This window comes from Blennius ocellaris, assembly GCF_963422515.1.
Source record: "Blennius ocellaris genome assembly, chromosome: 10".
Lineage (NCBI taxonomy): Eukaryota > Metazoa > Chordata > Actinopteri > Blenniiformes > Blenniidae > Blennius > Blennius ocellaris.
Genome location: NC_137659.1, coordinates 15,215,921 through 15,240,624, shown reverse-complemented (window position 1 = coordinate 15,240,624; position 24,704 = coordinate 15,215,921). Strand labels below are relative to the sequence as shown.

The window sequence follows — 24,704 nt, the reverse complement described above, 5'->3', positions numbered from 1 at the left end:
TTTGTTTATTTATTTTTTGGTCTTTCCCTTTGCTCCATCCAGCCATAGAGTTCATCTTTGTGGCCCGCCCGTCTCTCTGCGCAGACTTTTTAGCTGCACGTCGGCCGTCCAGCTGTGGCTCCGGTGAAGTGAAGCAGATTAGAGATAGAAGCGGTGGGAGAAATGCCACACTTTCCCCATTTGACTTTTAAGAGCCCATCTGGCTCCTCCCGGGCAGAAAGTGAGCGAGCGGGGGAGACTTGAGTGAGCGAAGCAGGGCCGAGTTTTAAGGCCGAGGCGACGGAGGAGGAGGCGACTCTTCAACCCTCCTGCGGGATTTTGATCTGATTGATTTTTTTTTTTTCAGGCTTCATGCTCCAGCACTGCATCTCCTGCAGCGTGAAATGCCACCATGTATGTAGGGCTCCGTCCTCGCTAATCTCTGCTCAAATCCACCGGCTTCCTGTTTTATCCTCGAGCTGGTCTGCAGCATCATGAGCAGAGTCGACCCGTAATGTCAGCGCTGCCTTTTATCTGCTGCACGGCGGCGGAGCGCCTGGCTTCGGTGTGTGCTGTGGTTACAGGGGTGGAGCTCAGGTTTTTGGGCGTTATTTTTTGGGGGAGGGGGGGTGTTTGTTTGTTTGTTTTGTGAATGTTTTTGTTTTTTTCTGAGTAACCTTTTTATACATCTCCGTCTCTCCTCAGGCCAATCCTCCCCCAGTGGTGGTCAACACAGACAGTTTGGATACGCCTCCATATGTGAGTTCACCTCCTCTTGTCACTCGCAAAGGAATCGCCGCCTGTAGACGCTTAATGTGCATCCATTAGGATGATCTGACAACTCGGGAGCTTCTGTTTTTCCCAGATTTAAAACCTAATTTTAACAGCCCCGATGTGCAGAGCTGGTTGACTTTAGAGATGAAGCCAAAATAAAAGCATTGCAAGCAGTGTTTAAAGCAGCTTTGACGCTCAGAGACCTCGTACCACACAGAACTGCGTGGGTCAGTCACAATACAAGCAGTTTTGCCTTTCGCTCCGACGGCGATTAGATTTTCTGTCTCCGCCCTGAACACGTGTTGAGATGCGTTTAAGAAGGTTCCTGCAGAGACGGTCTGTCCTCATCTTGCTCTCTTCTCATCCAGATGAAATTATCTTCTGCGTTTTGAACAAGCCATCTGGCCTCTGATTGACTTTGTGATGCTCAATATGTTGGCAGCTGTTGCCTGGATCCCACAACGTCTCTGCCAGTTTAATTTCCAGAAAGACGGAGATGTTGTGTTAGGAAAAGCTTCCTGCCCCGGCTGCCTTGGCCATCGTTTCAATAAACTTGGGGGCCGATATCAGTTCTGCAAAGGAGCACAAAGGTTTCGACGAGAGTGTTTTCAAACAGAGCGCCACAATTAATAAGAAGGATTGCGTTGTTAATTCAGGCCCGGTCCTCTAATGCCTCTTACACGGTGCATTGGATGGTGAAAGACATTTAATTTTCTGAGTATTGGCGATTTGCTGTTGGTTGACACGTCGCGTCACAAGACCAGCTCGACATTTGTTGGGACGACGGAGATTATGCTAGAAAATAAGTAAAAACACAGATATTTATTGATACTGAAGCACACAGAATACCTAACTACAAACAAAAAGGGTGTAGGGGAAAAGACGGTGTCCAAGACAAGCGTGGACCTGAGGAAGCCCAGGTGAAGCAAAACACATTTCCTCGTCCATGTGAGGCACAATATTGAAATATTGTTGTTTTCACACCAGAGCAGGTACCACAGGTATTAACAGTGACGTTGGCCTGTCCCAGGAGATAAAAACCACAACCAGATTGTCCGCTCTGCACATCTCTAATGGTCGACGTGTTCCCAGTCTATCAGAGAAATCGCTGCTCTGAATCCAAGTGTCACTTGTTTTCCTTCAAACTATTTATTTATTGAGCAAAAATTCTCATAGCAAAAGCAACAGTGAAGTTTGAGATTTACCGAATAGTCTGATTTTTTTTTTTTTCTTTGTTCGTTGTTGTTTTGTTTTTTTCAGTCGTGAACTTTCTTCTGGCTAACTGAAACTGTTGTGTGTGCAGGTGAATGGGACAGAGGCTGACTACGAGTATGAGGAGATCACGCTGGAGAGGGTGAGGCTGCCTTTATTTAATCGTCACCTCACTTCTACGCACGTCATCTCCACAGCTTCTAAACTCCAGAGTGCAGCCTTCGCACAACCTGAAGGACTTTAAATCTCAATGTCAGGTTAGATTTCTGGTGACAATAGGACACAGCCATAGCTGTGCTTTTGTTCTCCTCTCACAGTTTGTGTTAATGCAGCTGTGTTCCATCCTGCCCATGGAATTATCTTTTTATATCATTATCGTCTACCCTCCTTTGTCGTCGACCTAATTCAGCCGCGCTCCTTCAACTGCAAATCATCATCAATGCAGCGTAAATAAAACAAAGCACATCACTGCCAGCTGAGTCGCACAGGAGCTGCATGCCTCACATGTTTGGTATTTCATCATAGGAGTGGTAATATATTACCAGTCTGAATAGTACGAAGCACAGACGTGTTTCCAAGTCCTTACTTTATTTAAATGTCACAGTTTGAAGCTCTTAGAAGTGGGGAAATTTACTGACGTCCCATTTATCGTTACAGGAATGTGAAAACATTTCAGGCATGTTTAGAAAATGTTTACAGTAATAAAAAGACAAATATAGAAAATCACATTTTATATAATCATTAACCATAATGCAAACTTAAAGAAAACCATCTTTACAAATCTTTTTGTTGCTCACTGCTTCTACATTTCTGAATTATTTCTTTCCACAACTGCCTTAAATTTTGCACAATCCTGGATATCCGGTTCCTCCGAAGCTGAACATCAAATCATTTGGGTTCATCTGCTGCAGAAAATATCACATTGGTCCAAATCTAAGAGGATCACATGCCTTTTACAAGGTTCATATTTGCAGATCAAATCATGTTTTTTTTTTTTATCAAGACGCAGATTTTATCTCAAAGAAGGATAATAAAAAGACCTGGAATAAAACAATCCTGCTCTTACCATTTTTAAATAATGGTACCAGGACAGGTAACAACATCCAGCCACTAGAGTTTCTCCTCTTTTTTTCTGAAAAGTTTTTGGAGATTTTTTGGGCCCAATGAGAAGAAATTCTAAAAAGTTGGTTCCATTAGCTCCGTTACATATTGACCTGCTCTGAATGTTTTTTTTCTTTTTACACTTAGTATTTGTGGTTAGAGAATAAATACATTTTTCCCTTCAAAATGAAGTTAAAGCTGTCCATATTTTTTTTAAATCAGAAATACAAATGCTGTATGCAAGTTTGAATAAACTTTAAAAATCAAGAAACCTTTAAAAATTAATATTTATACTTGCCACCTAATATTTGGTTCATCTGCTGTGATTAAAACATTTTCTGCTAAAACAAGTCACATTACAACGACTTCAGTCTATAAAGCCCCGGCTTTTGCTGGATATGTGTCACTTTATCACGTTAATGTGGCTGCTGATGCCAGGATTTAATAAAAGGAGCAGTGGAAATGACTGATGACAATCAAAACAGTTTAGCAGTGATGTTTTGAGCAGAGCGAGTGCGACATCCCTGCACTGATGAGATTAATGTAGAATTAATCCAGCTGAGCCATCAGCGCCCAGGTGGAACTAAACAATTGTGACCTGGCCTCTTGTCTGTGCTGATGGTCGACTATATTATAGCGGATTCCAAAAATGTGTTTTTGTTGACGTGTGTTATACCTTGTGCTCTTGATCATGGTAATCTGGGGGCGTCCAGGGGAACTCGGGGCTGGGCTTCAGCATCGCAGGCGGGACGGACAACCCCCACATCGGTGAAGATCCCAGCATCTTCATCACTAAAGTCATCCCTGGAGGAGCGGCTGCCCAGGACGGACGACTCAGGTGACGCCACACTTCACGTTTTCTATCTTCTCTTATGATCACAAGTAAATTCAGCTTAACATGGAAAATCTGAACAACTGGGTTATTAAACATTAGATGTATTATTAATCATGCAGCCTGCTAGTCTGCCAGTTATAAGAAATTAAAGAGCAGTTTTCAGTCCTTTTTCAATACATAGTGTATATTCATATGATTTTTTTTTTTGTTCAAAACTTTCAAAGAACTTTCATGCAATCATGAGGATTTATTAAAGCTCTGTGTGTATTATGGTGTTAATTCTTCATTCCACCAGAAGATAAAGAAACACCAGTGAGGGCTGGACATCTTTGTTGATATAACGTACAGCCAACTACAAACACCACTACTTATAATACAGAGAGTACTTGCTGGTTTAGAGACGCTGAAGTGGGACGGTGGTCCTCGTTTATGGGACACTTTACTTGGTGACATTAAAAAGAAGTTAATACTCTCAGCCATATGAAATAAAAAAGGTTGTTTTCTGAAAATTAGTAAAGACAAAAAAAAAGTAATGTTTCTGTTGGTCCCCGAAACTCAAAAGAAGAAAACACTTCAACTCCCAGCATGCTCAGCGAGGACCTCTCTCCAGGGGGTCTGCTCCTCCTGGTGGTGGGGGTCATTACATGGCAGTAGAGCTGGAGGGGGGGGGGGGGGGGGTATTTAGTACCACAGGTGCAGGCGGAGCCGGTGTCCTTTAATACCCAGGACCCCCTGCAGTGCCGCGCCACCTTTCACCGCTTCATTCATAATACATTCTGTGAAGTCTTGACGAGGAGGACGGTGACGGGAGAGGACGGGATGCAGGATCCACACTCGGTCTCCGGTTGCTTTCAACCTGATGAGAACGTATGATGCTATAATCTGAAGCTTTACAACCCTTTCAACAGCAGCTGATTGTACTTGTGTGTGTGACGCTGCTCAAGTTCAAACGGGGCATCAGAACGGGAGGCAAAGGTCATTTCTGTGTTTTTTGTGGTTCAGCTGTTGCATTTTTATAAAAAAAAAAAAAACTACCTACAGACAGGAAACATCTATTAATATTAATATCTAAATAACAGGTTAATTGATGGATCTCCACAATTTTAACTGGCCTTCATATTTGCCACGTCTCATTTCAGTGGAGATCGTCTATATGAGGCGAAACCGGAGATTGAGCTGCAGCTAATGTGTAAAAACATCGTGTCGTTTCCTGTTGGACGATTATAGACGAAATAGAAGCTCAGTGGAAGTGATGTGCTTCCGTCGCTGGAGTGTTTTTCTCATGACTTCTTGGGAATTCCTCGACTTAAATGTGTTCATATTACACTTATAGGCCGAGTGTGAATGAGTTTATTACTTGTGACTACTCTATTACATTGCAAGTGACGGAGGGGAAATTGTCTGCAATGTGGGTTTTCTCTTGCATTCGAGTTGTATTCATTTGTTTTTTGCACAAATAAATGTTTCATGGGACCTATTATACCGAACCTGACGCCTTTCGCGTTTCCTCCCGTTTCAGGGTCAACGACGTCATCCTGAGAGTAAATGAGGTGGACGTCCGGGACGTGACCCACAGCCGAGCCGTGGAGGCGCTGAAGGAGGCGGGCTCTTTGGTCCGGCTCTACGTCCGCAGGAGGAAACCGGTTTCCGAGAAAGTGATGGAGATAAAGCTGGTGAAGGGACCCAAAGGCAAGCTCCGTCTTTGTGGTTATTTTAGGTGGCCTTGTCGGTATTTGACAACCGCAATGCAATTCTTTTTCTACTATTTTGCATTCTTTTGTTGTTTTTTTGAAAATAAAAGATGCCCTCCTACAATGCTAACTGGCCTCATCACAGGCCACATGGCGGCCTTGTATCACGTTGTGTGTGGCCCCCTGTCCAATTCCAAAACATCTCTAGATTATTGGATTTACTGGTCATTTCAATTATCTTTCAACCAAATATGGATGGTATAACCTGGGTCTCGCGGTAAACGACGTTATAATTCATTCATCTTTCTATCCTTCGCATCTGCACATCTTATAACCAGCACACTCAGATTGTCTGATATCTAAGCAGAGTAATGGAGCTTTGGCCACAAGCTCGTCATTGTGGTGACGAGATTCTTCAGCACAAGAAACTTTGGTAACCGACACAGGAAGCACTCACTGCTCATGATGAACTTGGTGAGCCGTCCTGAGGTTTTGGAGAACCGCTGTGACTCCAGACTGACACGGAGGGGCTCAGATGTGTGACTCGTGTTGGTTGTTGTTGTACTGCTGCTGATCCATGTTTGGTTTGCTGCTGCTGCCTCAGCGGAACCCTTCAGGCACTCAAGATTATTCAGAACAAATCCTTATTTTTTTTTACATAGAAACATCCTGAAATGTGCCTTTATGTGGCCCCAATTTTTGCCCGTCTTAAATTGGTGCTGTTGAGTTGTTTTTTTTGCCCTCCTTTAAAAAGTGTTGGAGTTTGTCCCTATGAGACATGTTGGACTCGGAGGCTTGACACTTCTGTGCTTGCAGCTCTTGTCAAGGAAGTGTATTGTGGGAGCTTTTTATTTTTAATGTTTCCAGCGGTTGAGTGAAGTACTGATCCTCCACATCTTCCTGCTGTGTGCTCCAGGTCTTGGCTTCAGTATAGCAGGTGGAGTCGGGAACCAGCACATCCCAGGTGACAACAGTATCTACGTCACCAAGATCATCGAAGGTGGAGCGGCACATAAAGACGGGAGGCTGCAGATCGGAGACAAACTATTGGCCGTAAGAACAGTATATGAACATTTCTACTTTCAACAGCTATGATAGAAACTTAACCCTCCCAGGATTGAGAATCTAGAGCAGGAAGCTGTCGGTGTACCAACAGAAGAAACGCCCACGAAACATTTTGTTTATTCGAAACGGGAGCAAATCGGGCAGCATTGACTTCACTATAAGGAAAGGTCAAGAACTTAACAATACTGTTTTATGTAATATTTATAGGCAAAAAGTCAAAGACAAGCTTTCATTTCATGTAAACCATTTTATCTCTTTCTTTGAAGTAAACACATTATTGCTTAAACTTTGCCTGAGCAGATGAAGATATTTAGTGACGTCACAAAGCACCGACAGAAATTCTGATACATGTTTTACAGATACGCACTAACAGAACTCCTCGATCCTTCTTCAGGCCGACGCACAATATTTAACAGTTATAAGCGGCCCCCTACAATGGAACTCTTTTTACATGTTTTTTTTCTCCGTCGCCGTCAGGTGAACAGTGCTTGTCTGGAGGAGGTGAGCCACGAACACGCCGTCACTGCCTTGAAAAACACTCCCGACGTGGTCTACTTGAAAGTGGCTAAACCCAATAGTGTCTTCATGAACGACAGCTTCGCCCCACCCGACCTCACCAACTGTAAGTCATGACTCTGCGCTCGCTGGTTGTTTTCTGTACTTGGTTTGTTGACGTGTCCCCGGGTCTTCTGACGAGGTGCAGACGCTCCTGGTGGAGATTCAGCAGGAGCCGAGAAAGTTTCTTACCTCTGTGTCATAGAGAGAGGAGGCTGAAGGCTGCTGGTCGCAACTTCCGCGTTGGTCTCCGACTGCTGTTTGCGTAGTGACGTTACAAACCTGCGTCGTTCACAACCCCACACCATCAGAGTTGTGTCTGGGTGCGCTTTGCCGTACCTTAAGGTTGGTTTTAAAAGTGCACAGTGAAGGACACTGAACTGTCGAGCAGTGGGAGCTCATTGTTGTAACCCGCCTGCGTGCAAAATCTTCACATTTGGCGATGGAGAGTTTCAAAAAAGAAGTGTGAAACAACAGCTGCTGAAAAGCTCCACAGCATTTGTCTCCATATTCATAGATTTCTTTCAGCACCCTTTAATCTCGGTTGAGAGCTTTCAGTGAAATTGTGCAGGTTTGGCAGAATGTTCCAGGTGCCGTAAAATATGTTACATTTGCTTATTGAATTTGTAGGACAAGGTATGACGTTGACACTTTATTGACTTACTAATTGAAATAGACAAGTTGCTGCTGCTTCGTCTCTTTTATCAATAGCGATCCCTCAATGTGGAGAGTTTTGAAGCAATTCTCTTTGTTTGACTTCCTCATTTATCACATTGCAGCCAGTTGTTAACAATGCGGTGTTGTTGCCTGGCAACGTTCAGGCCTCCATGTTTGGAGTTTGCATGGTCTCCCTGTGCACCTGTGTGTTTTCTTTAAATACCGAGTTTTTTTTGTCCAGCACTGTAAAAAACGTGCTGAAACATAGATGTTTGGGTGAGAAGTTGACGCAACATAAAGCCGTTTTTGTTGGGTGGATTAGTTCTTTGTGTGAAGAAACAACATATTTGAAAATCTCTTTCTATATAACGGCAACAAAGCAGGGAAACCGTTGATGTGGCAGCCGGGCAATTTTTATCTTTACAAATCTTTATATTGAATGAGGAATGACTTTTCTCCTTGGGGAAAGAGACGTGTCACAGAGGAAGGGGAAACTGAACATCGTATATCGTGACGTGAGCAGATGTGAGAATCTACAATACAGTTAAAAACCTCCAAGCGCCTTCTGCTGCAAAATAGTTGTCACATTTTTTTTTTTTTTTTTGTGTGTGTGTATCTCATCTGTTTAAAGTCAGCTGAAAGCCCTTTGGATGACATCGGGGGCCTTTGCATTTAATCACCCCCCCCCCTCTTTCTCTGCCGCCACTCACGTTGAGGTTGAGACGCGTGAAGGACGAGGAGCAAATCCAATCAGTGAGCGCTGAGCTGCTTCACGGGCTCCAGCGGGCGCCGCAGCATCGCCCCCCCCCCCCCCCGTAGCGCCGCTGCAGCGCACAAATAACGTGGCAATATGTATAATGATGTCCGGCCGCAGCCGAAGTAATGAAGGGCAAATAATTTTGTCAAGTGTGCTCCGACACCACCGTGGCGACTGCTAAAGCAGAGGGGGGGGTGGTGGACGCAGCCGTCCATCCCATCATCCCCTGCTTCAGATACGTCATGCATTAAGCCGACCCATCAAATAAAGACTGCAACGACCAGAATCACATCCCACCAGTGTTGCTCTTCACACCGATGGCTCTCGTCTACTTCTTTATTTAATCCTGCAACTCTTCACCGTGGACACTCACACTTTGTGAACAAAGTGATGTAAAGTATTGTTTTCGTCTCCTCTGAACACAGCAATTATTAGAAGCAGGAGAAATATAGAAAGAGGCAGATCACTGGGATCAGTCTTAATCATTTCTATCCATATCTGTAAATCCATCGGTTCATGTTGTATTTTACTAACATGTAACGTCACCATTGTCAAAGTTCTCCAGACATTATGATCCGTTATCCACCCGTCTGTCCCGAAACATCACAGACTTTATGTCTATTCATCCATTTCTTTCTTTCTTTTCTCCTTCTAATATTTGCTGCAGTAAATACAGTTAAATAATAAAGTCTGTAACGTCTCAATAACACACTGAGGTGTCACATGAAAGCTGCAGGTTCTTCTCCAGTGCATCAGGCTCAGAGCAGCTTGTGTTTCTTGTTAATAGTTTAGTTTTACGACCCCCCGCGGTGCCTCGTCCAATCAGACAGTAACAGGAGCCTGACAGGTGAGGGGCTCGTGTAGCAGAGAGGCCAACACACACACACACACACACACACACACACACACACACACACACACACACACACACACACACACACACACACACACACACACACACACACACACACACACACACACACACACACACACACACACACACACACACACACACACACACACACACACACACACACACACCTGTTGCAGCTCCCAGGAAGTAGAAGGACTCATCAGACCGGACTGAGTATTGTTGTTTCTCTCGTTCTCTCAGCGTACTCCCAGCACATGGAGAACCATATCAGCCCCCCAAACTTCCTGAGTCAGCCCCTTCCTCTGCCGGCATCCTCGGGACGCTACTCTCCAACACCCAAGAGCATGCTGGGAGACGACGACGTCACCCGGTGAGAACAGAAACACACACGTCCGCACCAGACTGAACCCTCTGAGGTTTATCACTGTAGTTTTTACTGATTAATTGATTGTAATTTGGACACACTTGGACACTGTTCACACTAAGAAAGCTGCAGGATTTAAACAGTTTTGGGTTGTTTTTTTGCTCCATTTCTCAAAATTCAAAGCGACTGAATGAATTTGAAAGTTAACGTGGCTGTAACATGTCGAGGTGAGATTCAGCAGTAATGAACACAGTGTGTATCTTAGCAGGAGGTAGAGGAGCTCAGTGTGACTGTTTACTCTGGGGAAAACATATTTACACAATTCCTGGGAAATTTCAGGCCTGAATTTAGGCGATTGATTGAAAAAAAACAAACAAATAACTTCTTCTCTAATGAATTGAATGGTAAATTCAGCCTTGATTAGTATCAGCAAGTTCCAAACACAAAGCAGATGATTTTTATCACTAAAACAAAGTTGTAGTTTGAAGCTGTTGGTCTGTGGAAGCAACGCACCCTCTCTGCCCCCTGCTGGCTCAAACATGCAACTACACCTGGTCGCCTCTGCAGTGTCCTCCTCCAGTTGTGTTCTCGGCAACAAAAAACTGTCCAAATGAAGAAGCAAATGTTTTGATCCGCCTCTCGTGTGTGTGTGCGTGTGTGAGGTCACGTGATGCGTGTGTGTGGCCCGACAGGGAGCCCAGGAAGGTGGTGCTGCACCGGGGGGCCACGGGCCTGGGCTTCAACATCGTGGGCGGAGAGGACGGCGAGGGCATCTTCATCTCCTTCATCCTGGCCGGGGGGCCGGCCGACCTCTGCGGCGAGCTGAGGAAAGGAGACCGACTCGTCTCCGTAAGACGCTTCGTTCTGGACTCTCCGGGAAAGCGCTTATTGCAAGCGCCGTCCCCGCTTTGAGGTCTCACGCCATTCCGCTCCCGTCTTCCAGGTGAACGGCGTCGACCTCCGCAACGCCACCCACGAGCAGGCCGCCGCCGCGCTGAAGAACGCCGGGCAGACGGTGACCATCATCGCCCACTACAGGCCGGAGGGTGAGACCGCGGCAACCTTCCGTACAGCTTTGTTGTACCGAGGGAGGAAACCAGTCACTCCATTGATGGTTTAGTTTGGGTTTACATGAGAGGAAGTATTCACTTCCACCTGAGCAGCTTTAATAGATCAGAGTTTGGTTTTGTGGTGAACTTGTTCAGAAACTGCGTCGTCCGATTTTACTGCAACTGGTACATTTTTTATTTTCCCTTGGGCGTTGAACTGGGCGGTTGTGGCGTTGCTCTGCAGAGTACAGCCGCTTCGAGGCCAAGATCCACGACCTGAGGGAGCAGATGATGAACAGCAGCATCAGCTCAGGGTCCGGGTCTCTGCGCACCAGTCAGAAGAGGTCGCTCTACGTCAGGTGAGGAGCTCCACACACACACACACACACACACACACACACACACACACACACACACACACACAGCTGAGCCTTTTAACGCGTCGTTTCCCCAACACGTTTGTCAGAACCACAGTAACGGTATTTCACTGCCAGATGTTGAAAGTATAGTTTATATCAGCGTGCGCCAGGAACAAGGGACCAATGAGATTGAGACGTAAAATCTTAAAGGTATAGTAGAGGATTTTCTTCTTCCGGGTGGATCATCAAAATAACTGGTCCTCCCAATTGTCAATCATTCTGGTGATATATGACGTAAGCCCGTCGTACGTGCTCGTCCCTGCGCGCAGCTCACTCCACACGGTCCTTATAATGCCGGTGGCCGACCCGACACATTATTCTCGGACATTTTTACACAGTTTCACCCCCTCTGGTGCAAATCTTCTTGTAAAAGTAGCTTATGTGAGCGATGCCGACTTGTGACTTGTAAACAGAGCGTGCACGAGGAGAACTGGGCTCGTGCATGTCTCTCGCACCCGTTTTAGTAGGCGTTCCGTCTCGGGAGCAGGTACAGCGTTGCGCATGCGCATTTTTTTCAAACGGTGGAGAGGGCGGTTCTTTCCTAAAATTCCTGAAAATCCTCCTGTATACCTTTAATCAGAAGGATCGTTATGTTCAACATACGTTTAATTTGGTGTTTTCATTGGCACATTCATGTGTGTTTTGTTCTCCCCAGAGCTCTGTTTGACTACGACAAGACCAGAGACTCCGGTCTGCCCAGTCAGGGACTCAACTTCAAGTTCGGGGATATTCTTCACGTGGTCAACGCCTCCGATGACGAGTGGTGGCAGGCCCGGCAGCTGACGGCGCAGGGGGAGGAGGAGGAGGTCGGCGTGATTCCCAGCAAGAGACGGTCAGACATGCACACGATTCCCGTTAACGTGACCTCGGAGCACCTTCACCAGAAGGAGAGGGCAAGACCCCCTGACCTTGTGTTTGACCTTTGACCAGGGTGGAGAAGAAGGAGAGGGCCAGGTTAAAGACGGTGAAGTTCAACGCCAAGTCTCGAGACCGAGGGGTGAGTCCTTCACGTCCGTCCCACAGTGACTCCATGAACATTCAAGAAACATCTGGACCCTCTGGAGCTGCAGCAGCAGTCTGAACCCGTTTCACGTCTTTGATCACGTCTTTATTGAGCTGTGACGTATTTTGCAAACGGACGCGCGTATAAATCAACAATACAAAGGATTCTGAGGAGTTTTTAAGAATCGTCTGGTACCGTTCACAGAATGATACTCAGGCTTAAGATTTCTTACTACAGACCACAAAACACAGAAGTTTTTTGTTTATGCAATCAAAATAACCATTTTAACCATTGATGAATTGCTCTTTGGAGAAAAAAAAGTGAAAATAAACCTTTAAAGCTCAGTGTTTGATACAAACTTTGACAGATATTATAAGACATGATGAATTAAAGCCACACTTCTGATGGAAATCCATCAGTAGCATCTATTTTCAAAGTAACATAACTTTGATTTGTTAGACTATATATATATATATATATATATATATATATATATGGAGAGAGCTATGGTGGTAGAGTTGGTAAAGTGGAACGTCTTTCGGTCGGAAGGTTGTGGGTTCGATACTCCTGCTGCCCACATGCGTAAGAGCAAGGCACTGATCCCCCAAAACGATTTCGTGACGCGTCGTCCATTTCCAGGTCGAGCAGCTCCAGAGGGTTCGGAGGCGTCGGCGTTCAGCCTCTGATGATGTTTGCATGATGTCACACGTGGGAGACGTCCTCTGGTTTGGCGTCTCTGTGAAGATGAAGTGTTTTGTTTCCTGCGCCGCAGCCACCTGATCTCCACTTACTTACTAATGTGCGACTAAACCGGCGAGCCCGTTAACCGCATGTTGCCGTCGATCTGAGCGACGTTCTTCTTCTTCTCCAGACCGCAGCAGCGCCTCCTCCTCCTCCTCCTCTCGCCCCTCCCCCGCCCTCCGCCAGCACCTTTTAAATTCGTATGCCGCTTTAACACGCGTCGCCACGTTTCGCCCACTGCAAGGCCACGCCCCCTCCTCCTCCTACTCCCCCCCCCCCCCCCCCCCCCCCCCACCTGCCCTCCGCTTTAACACCGCAGACATAACGAGGAGGAAGCAAGGCGGGGCGGCGCCCTACATGCATGTTCACGCTTCTCCTCGTACGGAGTGAAACGCTTGACATTGATGTCTGACTGGCTCCTGCTCACACACACCTTCCTCCTCCTCCTCCTCCTCCTCCTCCTCCTCCTCCCCCTCCCCCGCCTGCTCAGTGACGTGCAGCATGCGACCTCATCCTGTCACCCGTCTCGTCTCCGTCTCTTCCACACCTGCAGCTGAAACAGCTGTGGAATGTTTTACGTGAAAGTGGAATCTCCACAAAGTGAAACCAGAGTTGTAGTTTGAGTTTTGCCCCGTGACGGCGATCGACTGTGCGTAAAGCCTGTTGACGCCATGAGGAGATTCTAGATCACTTTTAAAAAGTAAACTTGTGACGGCAGAGCAAGAACCTGTTTGGATATTAAGTAGTGTGATTAAAGCCGTCATCGTCGTCAATTTCATCACTCAACTATCAAACCAGTCTGAGGCTTTTAGCGCCTTTTAAAGTCAGACGTGGAATTTAAGAGTGAAACGTCCAGCTTCATTGATCAGAGTCAAATTTCTCCAGATAAGTGACTTTCCTCCACGCAGCCCGACATGAAGTCGGTGAATCAGGTTCTCCATCACCTGCTGGAGCTCCTCAGCTTCCCTGCATGTCATCAGTGTGGTCCTCCTCCTCCTCCTCCTCATCCTCCTCTAACCCTGCTGTCTTCACCGTTGACACTCTGCACACACCAGACATTTTGACATGAACAGCTCATTTATTCTCCATCTCCTCGAAAGCTCAAGCTCAATTAAGACCAACGGTAACAAACAACAAAGTAAACATTCGATCTGAACATTTAAAAAACGATAATAATCAAGTCATGGTCACTTGAAGAAGAAAAGTTGATATGAGGAGTATTTTTAATGCTTCCTGCAGCTTTTTTTTTTTTTTAAACTAAACCGTCACTAAACCAACCTCCAGGATCTGTTTGAGTCACGACTTCAGAGGTTTTAGTAAAATCGCCTCAAATCTTTTAGTTTCAAGTCAGTTTTCACGGTGGTGAGGCTCCGCCCCCCCCCCCCGCCCGCCACAAGAGTACTTTTCACATTCTTCACTAGATGCACCATCATACCTCGTCCAGCCAGCAGGGAGCAGCTCACCTCAGGCTCACACACAACGCTTCTGGTCGTCAGACCGCCTCATCTCCCTTTTTTCCTCCTCTTTTATCGTTTGTTTTTTTTTTTTTTTTTTTTTTTGTTCCATCATCACCCCTCCTCCTCCTCCTCCTCCTCCTCCTCTTCTTCCTCAGCAGTCTCTCAATGACAAGCGTAAAAAGAACCTCTTTTCCCGAAAGTTTCCGTTCTACAAGAGCAAAGAGGCGAGCGAGCAGGAGACCAGCGACGTCGACCGTAAGTACCAGAGCGTCGCGCCCCGTCGGGGAGGGGAGGGGGAGGGGGGGAGCGTCTTGTCTGGAATAGCCGGCGACAGGACAAGAGATCAGCTGGCGGCGGCGGCGTGTTGCGCGCATGCTGGTTGTCACGGCAACAGGGCCTGGCGTGGTGGAGTTGATGCCACCCTTAGTCCTCCAGTAGCTTAAGGTGTAGAGGAGGAGGTGGAGGAGGAGGAGGAGGAGGTGGAGGAGGTCCTGCGGCCGTGTGGACCGGCTGCGTTCCCTCTGCTCTCCCCGTCTGTCGTCAACCTTGTAACTCTGTTCTTCTGGTTGTTTTTTTTTGTTTTGTTTTTTTGTTTTTGTTTTTTTTGTGTCCTCTTTGTTTACTCGGCTATGCTGACTGCAGGACAACAGCGACGACATGCTGTCCAAAGGCCACAGTAAGTCACCCCTCCACCCTCCACCCTCTTCCAAAAAAAACCTCCCATCAGCCTCTCTGTCTTACAGCGGACATGTTTGATTTCCCACAAGTTCTATACGGTATTACATAACCAGTAGTTTATGAAAGGAGCAGGAAGTGAGTGTTCTAGTTTTTTTTTTTTTTCCTTAGAACTTTTTCCTGGTTCTCCTCAGGCCGACAGCGACGCTCCTGAAGCACTGCCATTCTAACTAAAACCAAGTAATCGTCTCTTCATTTAAAAACCTTTTAAAAAGGTTGTAACTGAGCCGGCTGGAGGACTGAAGCAGGTCCTCCTCCCCTCCATCATCCCTCTCTCCTCCTCCTCCTCCTCCTCATGGCAGACCTTCAGACGGGGCACCTTTCACAGTCACACTCATCAGTTCTCTCATCTCTTCTTCTGTGGTGTTTTTTTATTTTATTGTCTTTGTCTCCTTCTCGTCTCTGTGACTTCACACAAACTCTCTCGGGGGGGGCGGGGAAATAAAACCTGAATAAATGTGCTGGATTCACCTGAAGAGCCTGTTAAACACACTGTTCATGGTGTCACAGTTGAAGAAGTGAAAACACGTTGGGGTTTCCTTCACTGTTTCTTCTCTTCGTTCAAAATGTCTCTGTTGCACTGAAACTCTGCAGCTGGAGGTCGAAGTGCATCTCAAATTAAAAATTACGAAAAGCGTCTTACATTTGTCCATTTAGTCTTTTGATGAACATTTCCCACATGGCCAGAGAGTGATACAGGAGTTCTAGTGTTTATTAGCTCTTCTTGGACGTCTGCAGTTGGATTTTCAGGCCTTTAGAAGACGTTTTGGAACTTGTTATGAAATAAGACCATGTGGACGAGTTTGACAGTTTGAATGTCAGAAGAGCTGCAGAGACCAGGTGAACCCGTTCACACATCTAAAGAATGATCTCAAACTCCATCTGCATTAAAAGCTCTGATGGCCGGAGGAAGAAACTCCATTGTCCCTGATGAGTGATTAGGTTTTTCCTCTTGGCTTCACCGGAGCTTCCATGTTGGAGCTCCGCTTTGCTTTTTACGTGGAGTAACGACACGTCTGCTCCTCTTGGATCTGGGTTTTGGTTTTTGCAGTCGATCTGTTTCCTCTCTTGAAGCCGAGGCCGGGCTGCCAGGGACACTTCCTGTCGCGACTCCACATTGCTGACTCTGCATTTTCTCTGTTGTCCAGATGATTGTTTTACTGCTTGAAAAGTTTTGGTCAGTCGGGGGTTTGTGTGTCTCCAGACGTGTCCTGCAGTTCAGTCGCTTCTGACTGCTTCTCCGGGTGTCGGACGTCGGGGAGGCAGATTTTAACGCGGGTGTCATGTCTCGGGTGGGGGGAGGGGGGGGAGCATTAATGAAAGACGATGCCCCCACCCCGACTCCGCCCCCCCCTGACTCCGCCCCCCTTGACCCCTCCTGTCCTCTGTGTCTTCTGTTGTGTTTTCAGAACACGTGACGTCAAACGCCAGCGATAGTGAGAGTAGCTACCGTAAGTGTGACACTCGACGGAAAGCACTAACGACGCTCGCCGCTAACCCCTCCCCCCCCACTGATGTCGTTAATGACCTCACACACACACAGATCAGCATGACCTCACACACAATGTCTGTCTGCCTCACTGCTCCTGGCTGCAGCATGGACGACGGACGAGTCGGACAAACAGTGAAACCGCCTCTTGTCGGGTTTTTAGCTTTTATTTCTCAAAGGTTTGTTTTCTTTAAACTCGGGTTTCTTCAAGTGACCCTCGGTCGACACGACGAGTTCTTCAGGTCAGCGGGAGGCCGGTCAGGCGTAGCGAGCAGGTTGTTAAACCAGGACGAGAGAAGAACTGATCTCTGATCTGTGAAGGTCAAACGTACTGCATTGATCCTTTCGCTCACCAGCCGCAGTCACCCTCCTCCCATAATGCACCCCGTCCTCTCACTTCTCCTGCCCATGGTGCAGAATTCTTCGTAACGCCTGCAGATTAGTCTTAGACCCCGAATTTAAGACGCCGGCTCCCATTAAGTCCCGGGACGTCGACGGGCGTCTCCTCGTGGACGTCCTGAAGAGACGGACTCTGAGCCTCACTCACTTCCTGCTTCCGTCCTGCTGCTGCTGCAGCCGAGGCTGACGGGGTGTTTGTGTTCCAGGTGGGCAGGAGGAATACGTGCTGTCCTACGAACCCGTCGTCCAGCAGGAAGGTGAGTCGGGACACGGTGGTGAAGAAGACGGGGGAGACAGATGAGAGCAGACGTAGTGTAACACCATGGAGTGAATGAATGAAGAGCAATGCATTCTTATTATTATTATTATGATGAGTATGTTCATGAAGGGTCTTCGTCCTCCGACAGTGAACTACACGCGTCCCGTCATCATCCTCGGCCCCATGAAGGACCGGATCAATGACGACCTGATCTCGGAGTTCCCGGACAAGTTTGGATCCTGCGTCCCCCGTGAGCTTTTCTCCCCGGTAACAAAAACCCCCCGGCCAGGAAGCGTCTGGTCTCCTGCAGCGTCTCCCTCTGTCCCGCAGACACCACCCGGCCCAAGAGAGACTACGAGGTGGACGGCAGAGATTATCACTTCATGGTGTCCCGGGAGCAGATGGAGAAAGACATCCAGGACCACAAGTTCATCGAGGCGGGGCAGTACAACAACCACCTGTACGGCACCAGCGTGCAGTCGGTCCGGGAGGTGGCCGAGAAGGTGCAGTGCAACGTTTGACTTCAGCTGCTTTACAGTGGCGGCCATGTTGGTAGTTTTTAATCCATCGAGACGCTCTCCTCACCTCGCCTCTCTCTGGCGCCCCCTCCTGGTTTCAGGGGAAGCACTGCATCCTGGACGTGTCGGGCAACGCCATCAAGAGGCTCCAGCTGGCGCTGCTCCACCCCATCGCCATCTTCATCAAGCCCAAATCGGTGGAGAACATCATGTGAGCTCTCGCTCGTGGCCGTCTTTCTGGACAGGCGTTGTTGTTTGTTGTTGTTTTTCTTCTTCTGATGTTTGTTTTCTTCCCGCAGGGAGATGAACAAGCGTCTGACGGAGGAGCAGGGCAGGAAAACCTTCGACAGAGCCACCAAGCTGGAGCAGGAGTTCACGGAGCATTTCACAGGTGACGTTTGAAGTCAAGACGCTCCGCAAACACGACGCTCCTTCACGCTTTTCCTCCGACGAGTTAATATCGTAGATGTTGATAACCTGCTTGGCGTCTGGGTCCGTCAACCCAGGACACGGTTCTGATGTCCAGGTTAGATCGGGTTGTAGACTTGTTGTACTGCATCATGCTGCCCCCCGCAGGTCAGCAGTGGAAGTACCGTTTGCTTCAGAAAGCAAAAACTCCTTGAGATGTACAAAATGGCTCCACACGTGATAAACACTGACGGAAGGTCCCGTCAACATCCCATAATGTGACATCACGACAGCGTCAGTAATTGTGTGTGTGTGTGTGTGTGCAGCCATCGTGCAGGGCGACACCCTGGAGGAGATCTATGAGCAGGTGAAGCAGATCATCGAGGAGCAGTCGGGTCCGTTCATCTGGGTTCAGTCCAAGGAGAAGTTATGAAGCCCCACACTCCTCTTCGTCCTCCTCCTCTTCCTCTTCCTCCTCTCCTTAGGTTCAGTTTTGTTTCATTTTGAAGGAAGAGCCCCCCCCCTCCCCCCCGGACCTCTTTTGCCTGTCGAGGACTCGGGCAGAGTAAAGCACACGTCTGAGAGTTGGAGGACTTCTGGTACAGCTCCTTAATGTTTAAGGGAGGAGAACTTCAGAAGACGAGAACAGAGAACGACACCCTGAAAACGTACGAAGCAGATTTGACTCTTTTTTTTTTTTTTTTTCCCTTCTTCGTTCCCCTCCTTGAATTTTTCGTTGATTGTGGGTTCCCTCCTCTTTGTTTTGTCCTGTGAGGTGAGAGGGTGGACGGAGTTTCAGTCTCAGGCAGCGTCCGTCCGTCCGTCCGGAGGAAGCGGAGACACAAAAAAAAAAGCAAAACTTTGCACGTTTGAGCTTTAAACAGCATGTCGGTTATTCCCCCGTTTATTTCCCATCAGCCCCTTCACCTCAGCGTCTGATGTCACAGCTTTTCTCCTCACTTTCTGCTCATTTCATAAATTCTCTTCTTCCTTTTTGTTTTTTTTGTTTTTTACTTGATTCACATTAAGTTTGTTTTGTTTTGCTCCTCACTGCCGCCGGACGTTGACGAGACGCAGCAGTGTTCCTGTTCTGATGCTAGAGGGCGCCGTGCACCGCTTTTAAACATTTGAAATTAGTAGAAAACACTCCGCTCCGCGATAATCTGGTTATGTTTTTTTAATCCCCCAGTCAGTTAGACTTCACAGTAAAAAGTTGTTTTCTTAGGGAGAAAAAAATGTGGCCATGCTGTGGAAATATTGATGTTTCTCACGCGAGTCACTTTTCTATTGAAACCAGCCAGAAAGAAACAAATATATAAACGGAGAGATAAATGTTCAGTGCAATGACCAAAGGAAGACAGCTGGTATCTTTACTTAGACAAAACTGCTAAACATTATTTTATTACACAGGAAAATATATAAGTACGTCAAGATAAACTGCCTTGAATGACACTCATCCAAACTCAATATCTAATCAATCAGACTTTAGAAATATCACTGTGATCAGTAAGGAATATTTTTTTAAGACTATTCAAAAAACAAATGCTAAATTTACCTTGTGACAAACATTAAAAATGTATTGGTATTAAATGAAATCCAGAGTAATGTTCTGTCATGTAGAAAGATATTTAATAAAGATTGTTAAAAGGAAACTTATTTTTGTTACTATAGTGTAAAAACAAAGATTTCAACCAAACTCCTCATTGATCAGAAGAATGGACAGTTATTTTACTATATATAATGTATTTTTATTACGAGTGAATTCTTTTTTTTTTTTTTACTTATAATTGAAGGATGTTCTTATTTAATTATAAAGAATTTTTCCTGCACGGTCCGTTTTTTTTCTCCACTTTAAGAAAACAAACTTTTCCTCCGTCGCGTTTGTTTCCGGTGTGTTCGACGTCGAGTCGGCGCCCTCCTGCGCGAGCTTGAACCCCGCCGGTCGTCACGGCGACGTCCGACAGCATCGTCAGTGTCTTACCACGGAAACGATGTCGATCATGTGACGGGCGTGGACGCGCCCGGAGACGAGCTGCCAGCTCCGGGCGTCCACGAGTGTCGATTCTTGTACAATGAGATTTTGACAGATATTTAACCCTCTCGGTAAACTGCCTATTTTGTTATAATAAAAGTCTATATTGAACTTTACTTAAGCACTACTACTACGGGAATTATTTTCTTTGCATTGTTAATCATGTATGAATAGAAAAAGTATAAAGATATTTGAATATGAATATATATTTTTTTTTTCTTTTTCTTCGATCACCACCTCCTGTCTTTTAATTTTCTTTTTTAAGCATAATAAAATCTTAACAAGAAAAACTGCCTCATCAGATTTTTGGAGGGAAGTGAACTGAATGGTGGGCTTTTCATTTATTTCTGTGATTAAATGGGGGCTTGGGATATTCTGTCCACTACGAATTCTGATCATTAGAAGACCTCAGTGTGGCGTGCACATAGATAAGTGCAGTCACTTAAGCCCCGTTTCCACTGCACAAAAAGTGCCAGCCTAGACCGGTCTAAACCGCTCCAAAGGCGACCGCTTTTCCGCTCCCCTTCCGTTGGGGTGCCGGGGACCATGGAACAGGTCTGAGGTTGAGGAGCTGTCTGCTGATTGGTCAGTGATTTACGACACGCCTCTGCTGTCAGTGTGGTCAGCTTTGCACTGGTTTTTATTTTCCTTTTCTTTTCTTTGCTGCTCAACTTTAGTGTTTGTGGTGAAAGAGCAACTTGAGGCAGAGGGAGACTGGGGCTCGGGACTTTGCATCGCGTTGGAGCTTTCTGTTAGCAGCATAGCGCTCGCCGTGGCGTGGATGTGCGTCCGGGAGTCTGGAGCTTTCGGCTCCGACAGCTCCGCTTCCCAGAGGCGGTCAGTGACGCTTTATCGCGGGGACGGACCGCGGAAGCGATGAAAAGGAGCTCGGAGCTCGGCGCCTCCGTGTTCCGACGCTGAGCTGCCGGACCGTGATCAGCGCCGGAGTGGAGAACCTCCTGCGTTTGAGCAGAAAGCTCAGCCAACCGGGGGGAACGCTCCGGCCACTTGCCCCGCACCCGAGTGCGGGGCAAGTGGCCGGAGGTTTCGCTCTCTCACAAACACGGAAGCGGCTGCGGCTCTGCTGCTGCAAAAAATAACCGCTGTAAAAAATAACAGTGCAAAGTGGAGGATGTAAACAACAACAGATGATTCACTAGATCTGATGACTTTCGGTCGGGGTCTCTATTCCGTACCGCTCCGCTCCGTCCCGGCACTTGTGTGCGGTGGAAACGGGGCTTTAGACTGAAGTCATTCATTTGCTGTTGAAACAGCACATTTCTTTGTAAAAATAACATTCAGTGCAGCTGATGAACATATTGGGTTAGAGAGGCACAATATGATTTACTGACCTTCTGAAACGTCCTGCTGCAGCAGCGGAGTTTCTCCTTCTGGGTCAAATTCTGGTCCATATTGGTTTGGTTGAACAGTTTCTCTGTAACTTAGCAACAGACAGAATGTAAACAATAGCACATGGCAGGAGGAGAGGAAGTGCTTCCTCCCTGAAACCAGCACATTCTGAATGAGGCTTGAATGATCAACTTTCAGTTTCCAAGGAATGACGGCACAGTGGGACTTTTAGGAAGCTTTTATTTGAACATGTGACAGCAGACGGGTGTGATCCTCCAGCAACGGGACGTGGAGGAATAAATTAAAACCCGAAAACAAGTTATCAGGTTAAAAAAAACAAAAAAAACTAAAGTGGAAACAGCAAAACAAAGGATCCACTCAATTAAAACCAGAAGCTTCAAATAAAAACCATAAAAAATTCTATTAGAAAATGTAAATTTCTGTTTTTGGTTTTATTTTCTCACTGTGCTTCTGTGACGCAGCGCACACACACACACACACACTCACTCTTTCTCACACACACACACTGTACACTGAACAGGTCAAACTTCAGTATTTACATGCGCATTTATAGATTCTCCCTATTTAAATCTACTGTTTCAAGCCCCGCCCCCTCGGCCCAGGCTGGACCAATCAGCAGCTGCTGTTCTTGAACTCGCCGTTCTCGGTGATGGACAGCTTGGTGGGGTTGCTAGGCGACAGGCCGTTGCGGAGGCTGGGCGTGCTGTAGTGCTCCTTCACCTGGGCCAGCGCCAGCATCAGCCGCGTGTTGGCCGCGTCCAGAGAGCCGATCCGCTTCTCCTGATTGGACAGACACAGGGAAAAGAGGCGGGGCATGAAGCCAGAGTGACGGTGGCGGGGCGGGGGGCTGTCGGGTGAAAACCACTTCCTCAAAGAGAGGAGAAACTTTCTGTTGAGACGGTGTGTGACGCTCATTAAACCAATGACAATCAAGAAGATGCAATAATCAATAATCCTCAGATCAGAGCGGCTCCAGTTCTTCGTCCATGTGAAGTGTTTGTTATGACTGAGCGGCGACGTGGTTTTGACCCGACAGCGGCCGTTTGACGGGGAGTTTGAGGGCAGCAGCCGAAAAAATTAAAGAAATGAGGTCAAACAAGTGAAAACCAGCCAATAAAACCCAAACGAAACCAAAAGTAAAGCTCCTCTGATGGGGAATCAGAGAAACGACTGAGTGGACCGGAGCTGAAACCTGCTGTCAACCTGTGAACACGAAGCTGTGCTGAGGGGGAGTGAACGGTGAGGAGGAGGAGGAGGAGGAGGTGAAGATCTGCAGCCAAACACAAATAAAAAGCCGCTCAGAGCGCAACGCGCCACCAAACTGTGTCCAGCAGGGGGCGCTGCGGGGGCATTCGCAATGAGACAAGCTGCTGCTCTGTGATTGGCTGCTACGTGAAGCGTGTCGACGCTTGTAGTCAAATAAAGTTTGTTTGAAAACCAGCAAGTGAGGGAGGGGGAGGGGAGTGGGCGGGGCTACAGTTACTTGCCTGATTGGTCTACCTCACAGCCGTTACTGACCTGAAATCAGTGAAGACACGGTGAGAGGCAGCACACTGACACGTTAAGGGACTCCGGACTCGTCCTGCCTGAACTGAGCGCTATAGCGGCCGAGGCGCCGGGCCGTACCTGAGCGTCGATGATCTTCTGCTTGGCTTCGATCACCGCCTGCATCTCCGCGTGGTCGCGCTTCAGCTCCTCCTCCACCGCCATGAGCCTGCAGAGGAGCATCGGCCTGATCACGCACGGCAAAATAACACGAGCTGTGTGTGTGTGTGTGTCTTTAGTGCGTTTCCGTCTCGAGGTGTAACTGTGTCAATGCGGATCAATAAACTATTGATCTATATTTGACTCAAAACCTCCTTCAGGATATTGACGCAACTCTGAATATTGAGAAAGTTGTTGTTTTTTTGAGAAAAGCTTCAAAATTGGGAAAGAAAAAAAAAAAGTCCGTGTTCTGACGCTAATTTACAAAGTGTGAAGTTAGTTGTGGTCACCTGCAGATGACGCTCTTCATCTGACTGTCCTTCTCCTCCTGCTGCCTCCTCAGACGCTCCTCACTGTCCTCCAGACGCTTCTTGTGCTCCAGCAGCAGCTTCTGCATCTGCTGCTCCTGCGCCAGCAGCCGCCGCTCGTACTCCTCCAGGCGGCGTCCCGACGTCCACAGTCGCTCCTTCAGCCGGGCGATCTCCGTCTCGTACTGCGGACACGCGCGTGTCAGCCTGTCGTCACGGTAACGGCGTGTTACAGCGGAGTGTTAAGTTACCTTCTCTGTGTTCCTGCCCTCCTCCCTCCGCTCCCCCCCGCCGCCGCCGCCGCCCTCCTCCTCCTCGTCGTACTGGCCGTTGTTGAGGACCCACGCCGCCGTCCTCTCTACGGGGGACATGGCCACGGCCTCCACCGGGGACGCCACCTGAACAGAGCAGTGACACGTCAGAAACGCCCCGCCGCGCCGTCACGCTGAAGGTGCCGGATCCTGCAGTACCGGTGGCGGTGGCTTGGCGGCGTTCCTCGGGGGCGCAGCCGCGTTCTCCGCAGAGCAGACAGACTGCTGGCTGTTGGCGGGCGCGGCGGCGGCGGCGGCCAGGGGCGCGTCGTGACGCACGGGCTCGGTGTTGGCGCTGCTGCTGCTCCGTAGCGACGCGCTGTGCGGGTGAGAGCGCGGCGTCCTGGCCCCGCCCCCGCCCCCTCCCCGGCTCTGCTGCTCCACCTTCACGATGTGGGCGGTGCCCGCCGTCGTGCTCTGCCGGGGTATGGCGACGGCAGTGGCGGCGCCGGGCGGGAGCTCCGGCGGAGCGTGGCGACGTGGCGTGGAGCACCCCTCGCTCTGAGTGCTCCGCCTGCTGCCCAGCTCGTCCAGGCTGCTGTTGGAGGCCACGCGACCTTTGACCCCCACCTGGCTGCCGAAGTCGTCGGAGTTGCTGTGGCTGTTGTGCGAGCTCTCGGTGCTCAGGTTCTCCGAG

General features: G+C 47.9%; 2 protein-coding genes across 16 annotated transcripts in view; one reads left to right on the top strand and one right to left on the bottom strand.

Annotated features, from left to right (window-relative positions):
* The window catches only part of dlg1b (discs large MAGUK scaffold protein 1b), a 92,839-nt gene extending 72,185 nt beyond the window's left edge, over nucleotides 1-20,654 (top strand). For 5 of the 14 annotated variants that reach the window (XM_080503548.1, XM_080503557.1, XM_080503556.1 and 2 more), the window contains 20 exons: nucleotides 685-738; nucleotides 2,057-2,107; nucleotides 3,780-3,904; nucleotides 5,421-5,590; nucleotides 6,509-6,645; nucleotides 7,135-7,279; nucleotides 9,741-9,870; nucleotides 10,527-10,713; nucleotides 10,808-10,910; nucleotides 11,158-11,272; nucleotides 11,988-12,164; nucleotides 12,263-12,329; nucleotides 14,689-14,788; nucleotides 16,678-16,719; nucleotides 17,363-17,413; nucleotides 17,564-17,665; nucleotides 17,746-17,918; nucleotides 18,035-18,144; nucleotides 18,233-18,324; nucleotides 18,668-20,654. In XM_080503548.1, the coding sequence (XP_080359674.1) occupies nucleotides 685-738; nucleotides 2,057-2,107; nucleotides 3,780-3,904; nucleotides 5,421-5,590; nucleotides 6,509-6,645; nucleotides 7,135-7,279; nucleotides 9,741-9,870; nucleotides 10,527-10,713; nucleotides 10,808-10,910; nucleotides 11,158-11,272; nucleotides 11,988-12,164; nucleotides 12,263-12,329; nucleotides 14,689-14,788; nucleotides 16,678-16,719; nucleotides 17,363-17,413; nucleotides 17,564-17,665; nucleotides 17,746-17,918; nucleotides 18,035-18,144; nucleotides 18,233-18,324; nucleotides 18,668-18,774 (2,238 nt within the window). In that variant the 3' untranslated portion in view covers nucleotides 18,775-20,654. Of the gene's footprint in view, nucleotides 1-684; nucleotides 739-2,056; nucleotides 2,108-3,779; nucleotides 3,905-5,420; nucleotides 5,591-6,508; nucleotides 6,646-7,134; nucleotides 7,280-9,740; nucleotides 9,871-10,526; nucleotides 10,714-10,807; nucleotides 10,911-11,157; nucleotides 11,273-11,987; nucleotides 12,165-12,262; nucleotides 12,330-14,688; nucleotides 14,789-15,175; nucleotides 15,210-16,677; nucleotides 16,720-17,362; nucleotides 17,414-17,563; nucleotides 17,666-17,745; nucleotides 17,919-18,034; nucleotides 18,145-18,232; nucleotides 18,325-18,667 lie in introns of all 14 variants that reach the window. The other 9 variants (XM_080503549.1, XM_080503558.1, XM_080503553.1 and 6 more) reach the window with 4 other exon arrangements.
* A 1,292-nt stretch (nucleotides 20,655-21,946) lies between these two features.
* rasal2 (RAS protein activator like 2) overlaps nucleotides 21,947-24,704 on the bottom strand; it is a 68,003-nt gene continuing 65,245 nt past the window's right edge. For both annotated transcript variants that reach the window (XM_080503543.1, XM_080503544.1), the window contains exons 14-18: nucleotides 24,227-24,704; nucleotides 24,008-24,154; nucleotides 23,739-23,941; nucleotides 23,371-23,458; nucleotides 21,947-22,524 (exon numbers count right to left, since the gene is read on the bottom strand). The exon at nucleotides 24,227-24,704 is cut by the window's right edge and continues 522 nt beyond it. In XM_080503543.1, coding sequence (XP_080359669.1) covers nucleotides 22,357-22,524; nucleotides 23,371-23,458; nucleotides 23,739-23,941; nucleotides 24,008-24,154; nucleotides 24,227-24,704 — 1,084 coding nt within the window. In that variant the 3' untranslated portion in view covers nucleotides 21,947-22,356. The remainder of the gene's footprint in view (nucleotides 22,525-23,370; nucleotides 23,459-23,738; nucleotides 23,942-24,007; nucleotides 24,155-24,226) is intronic.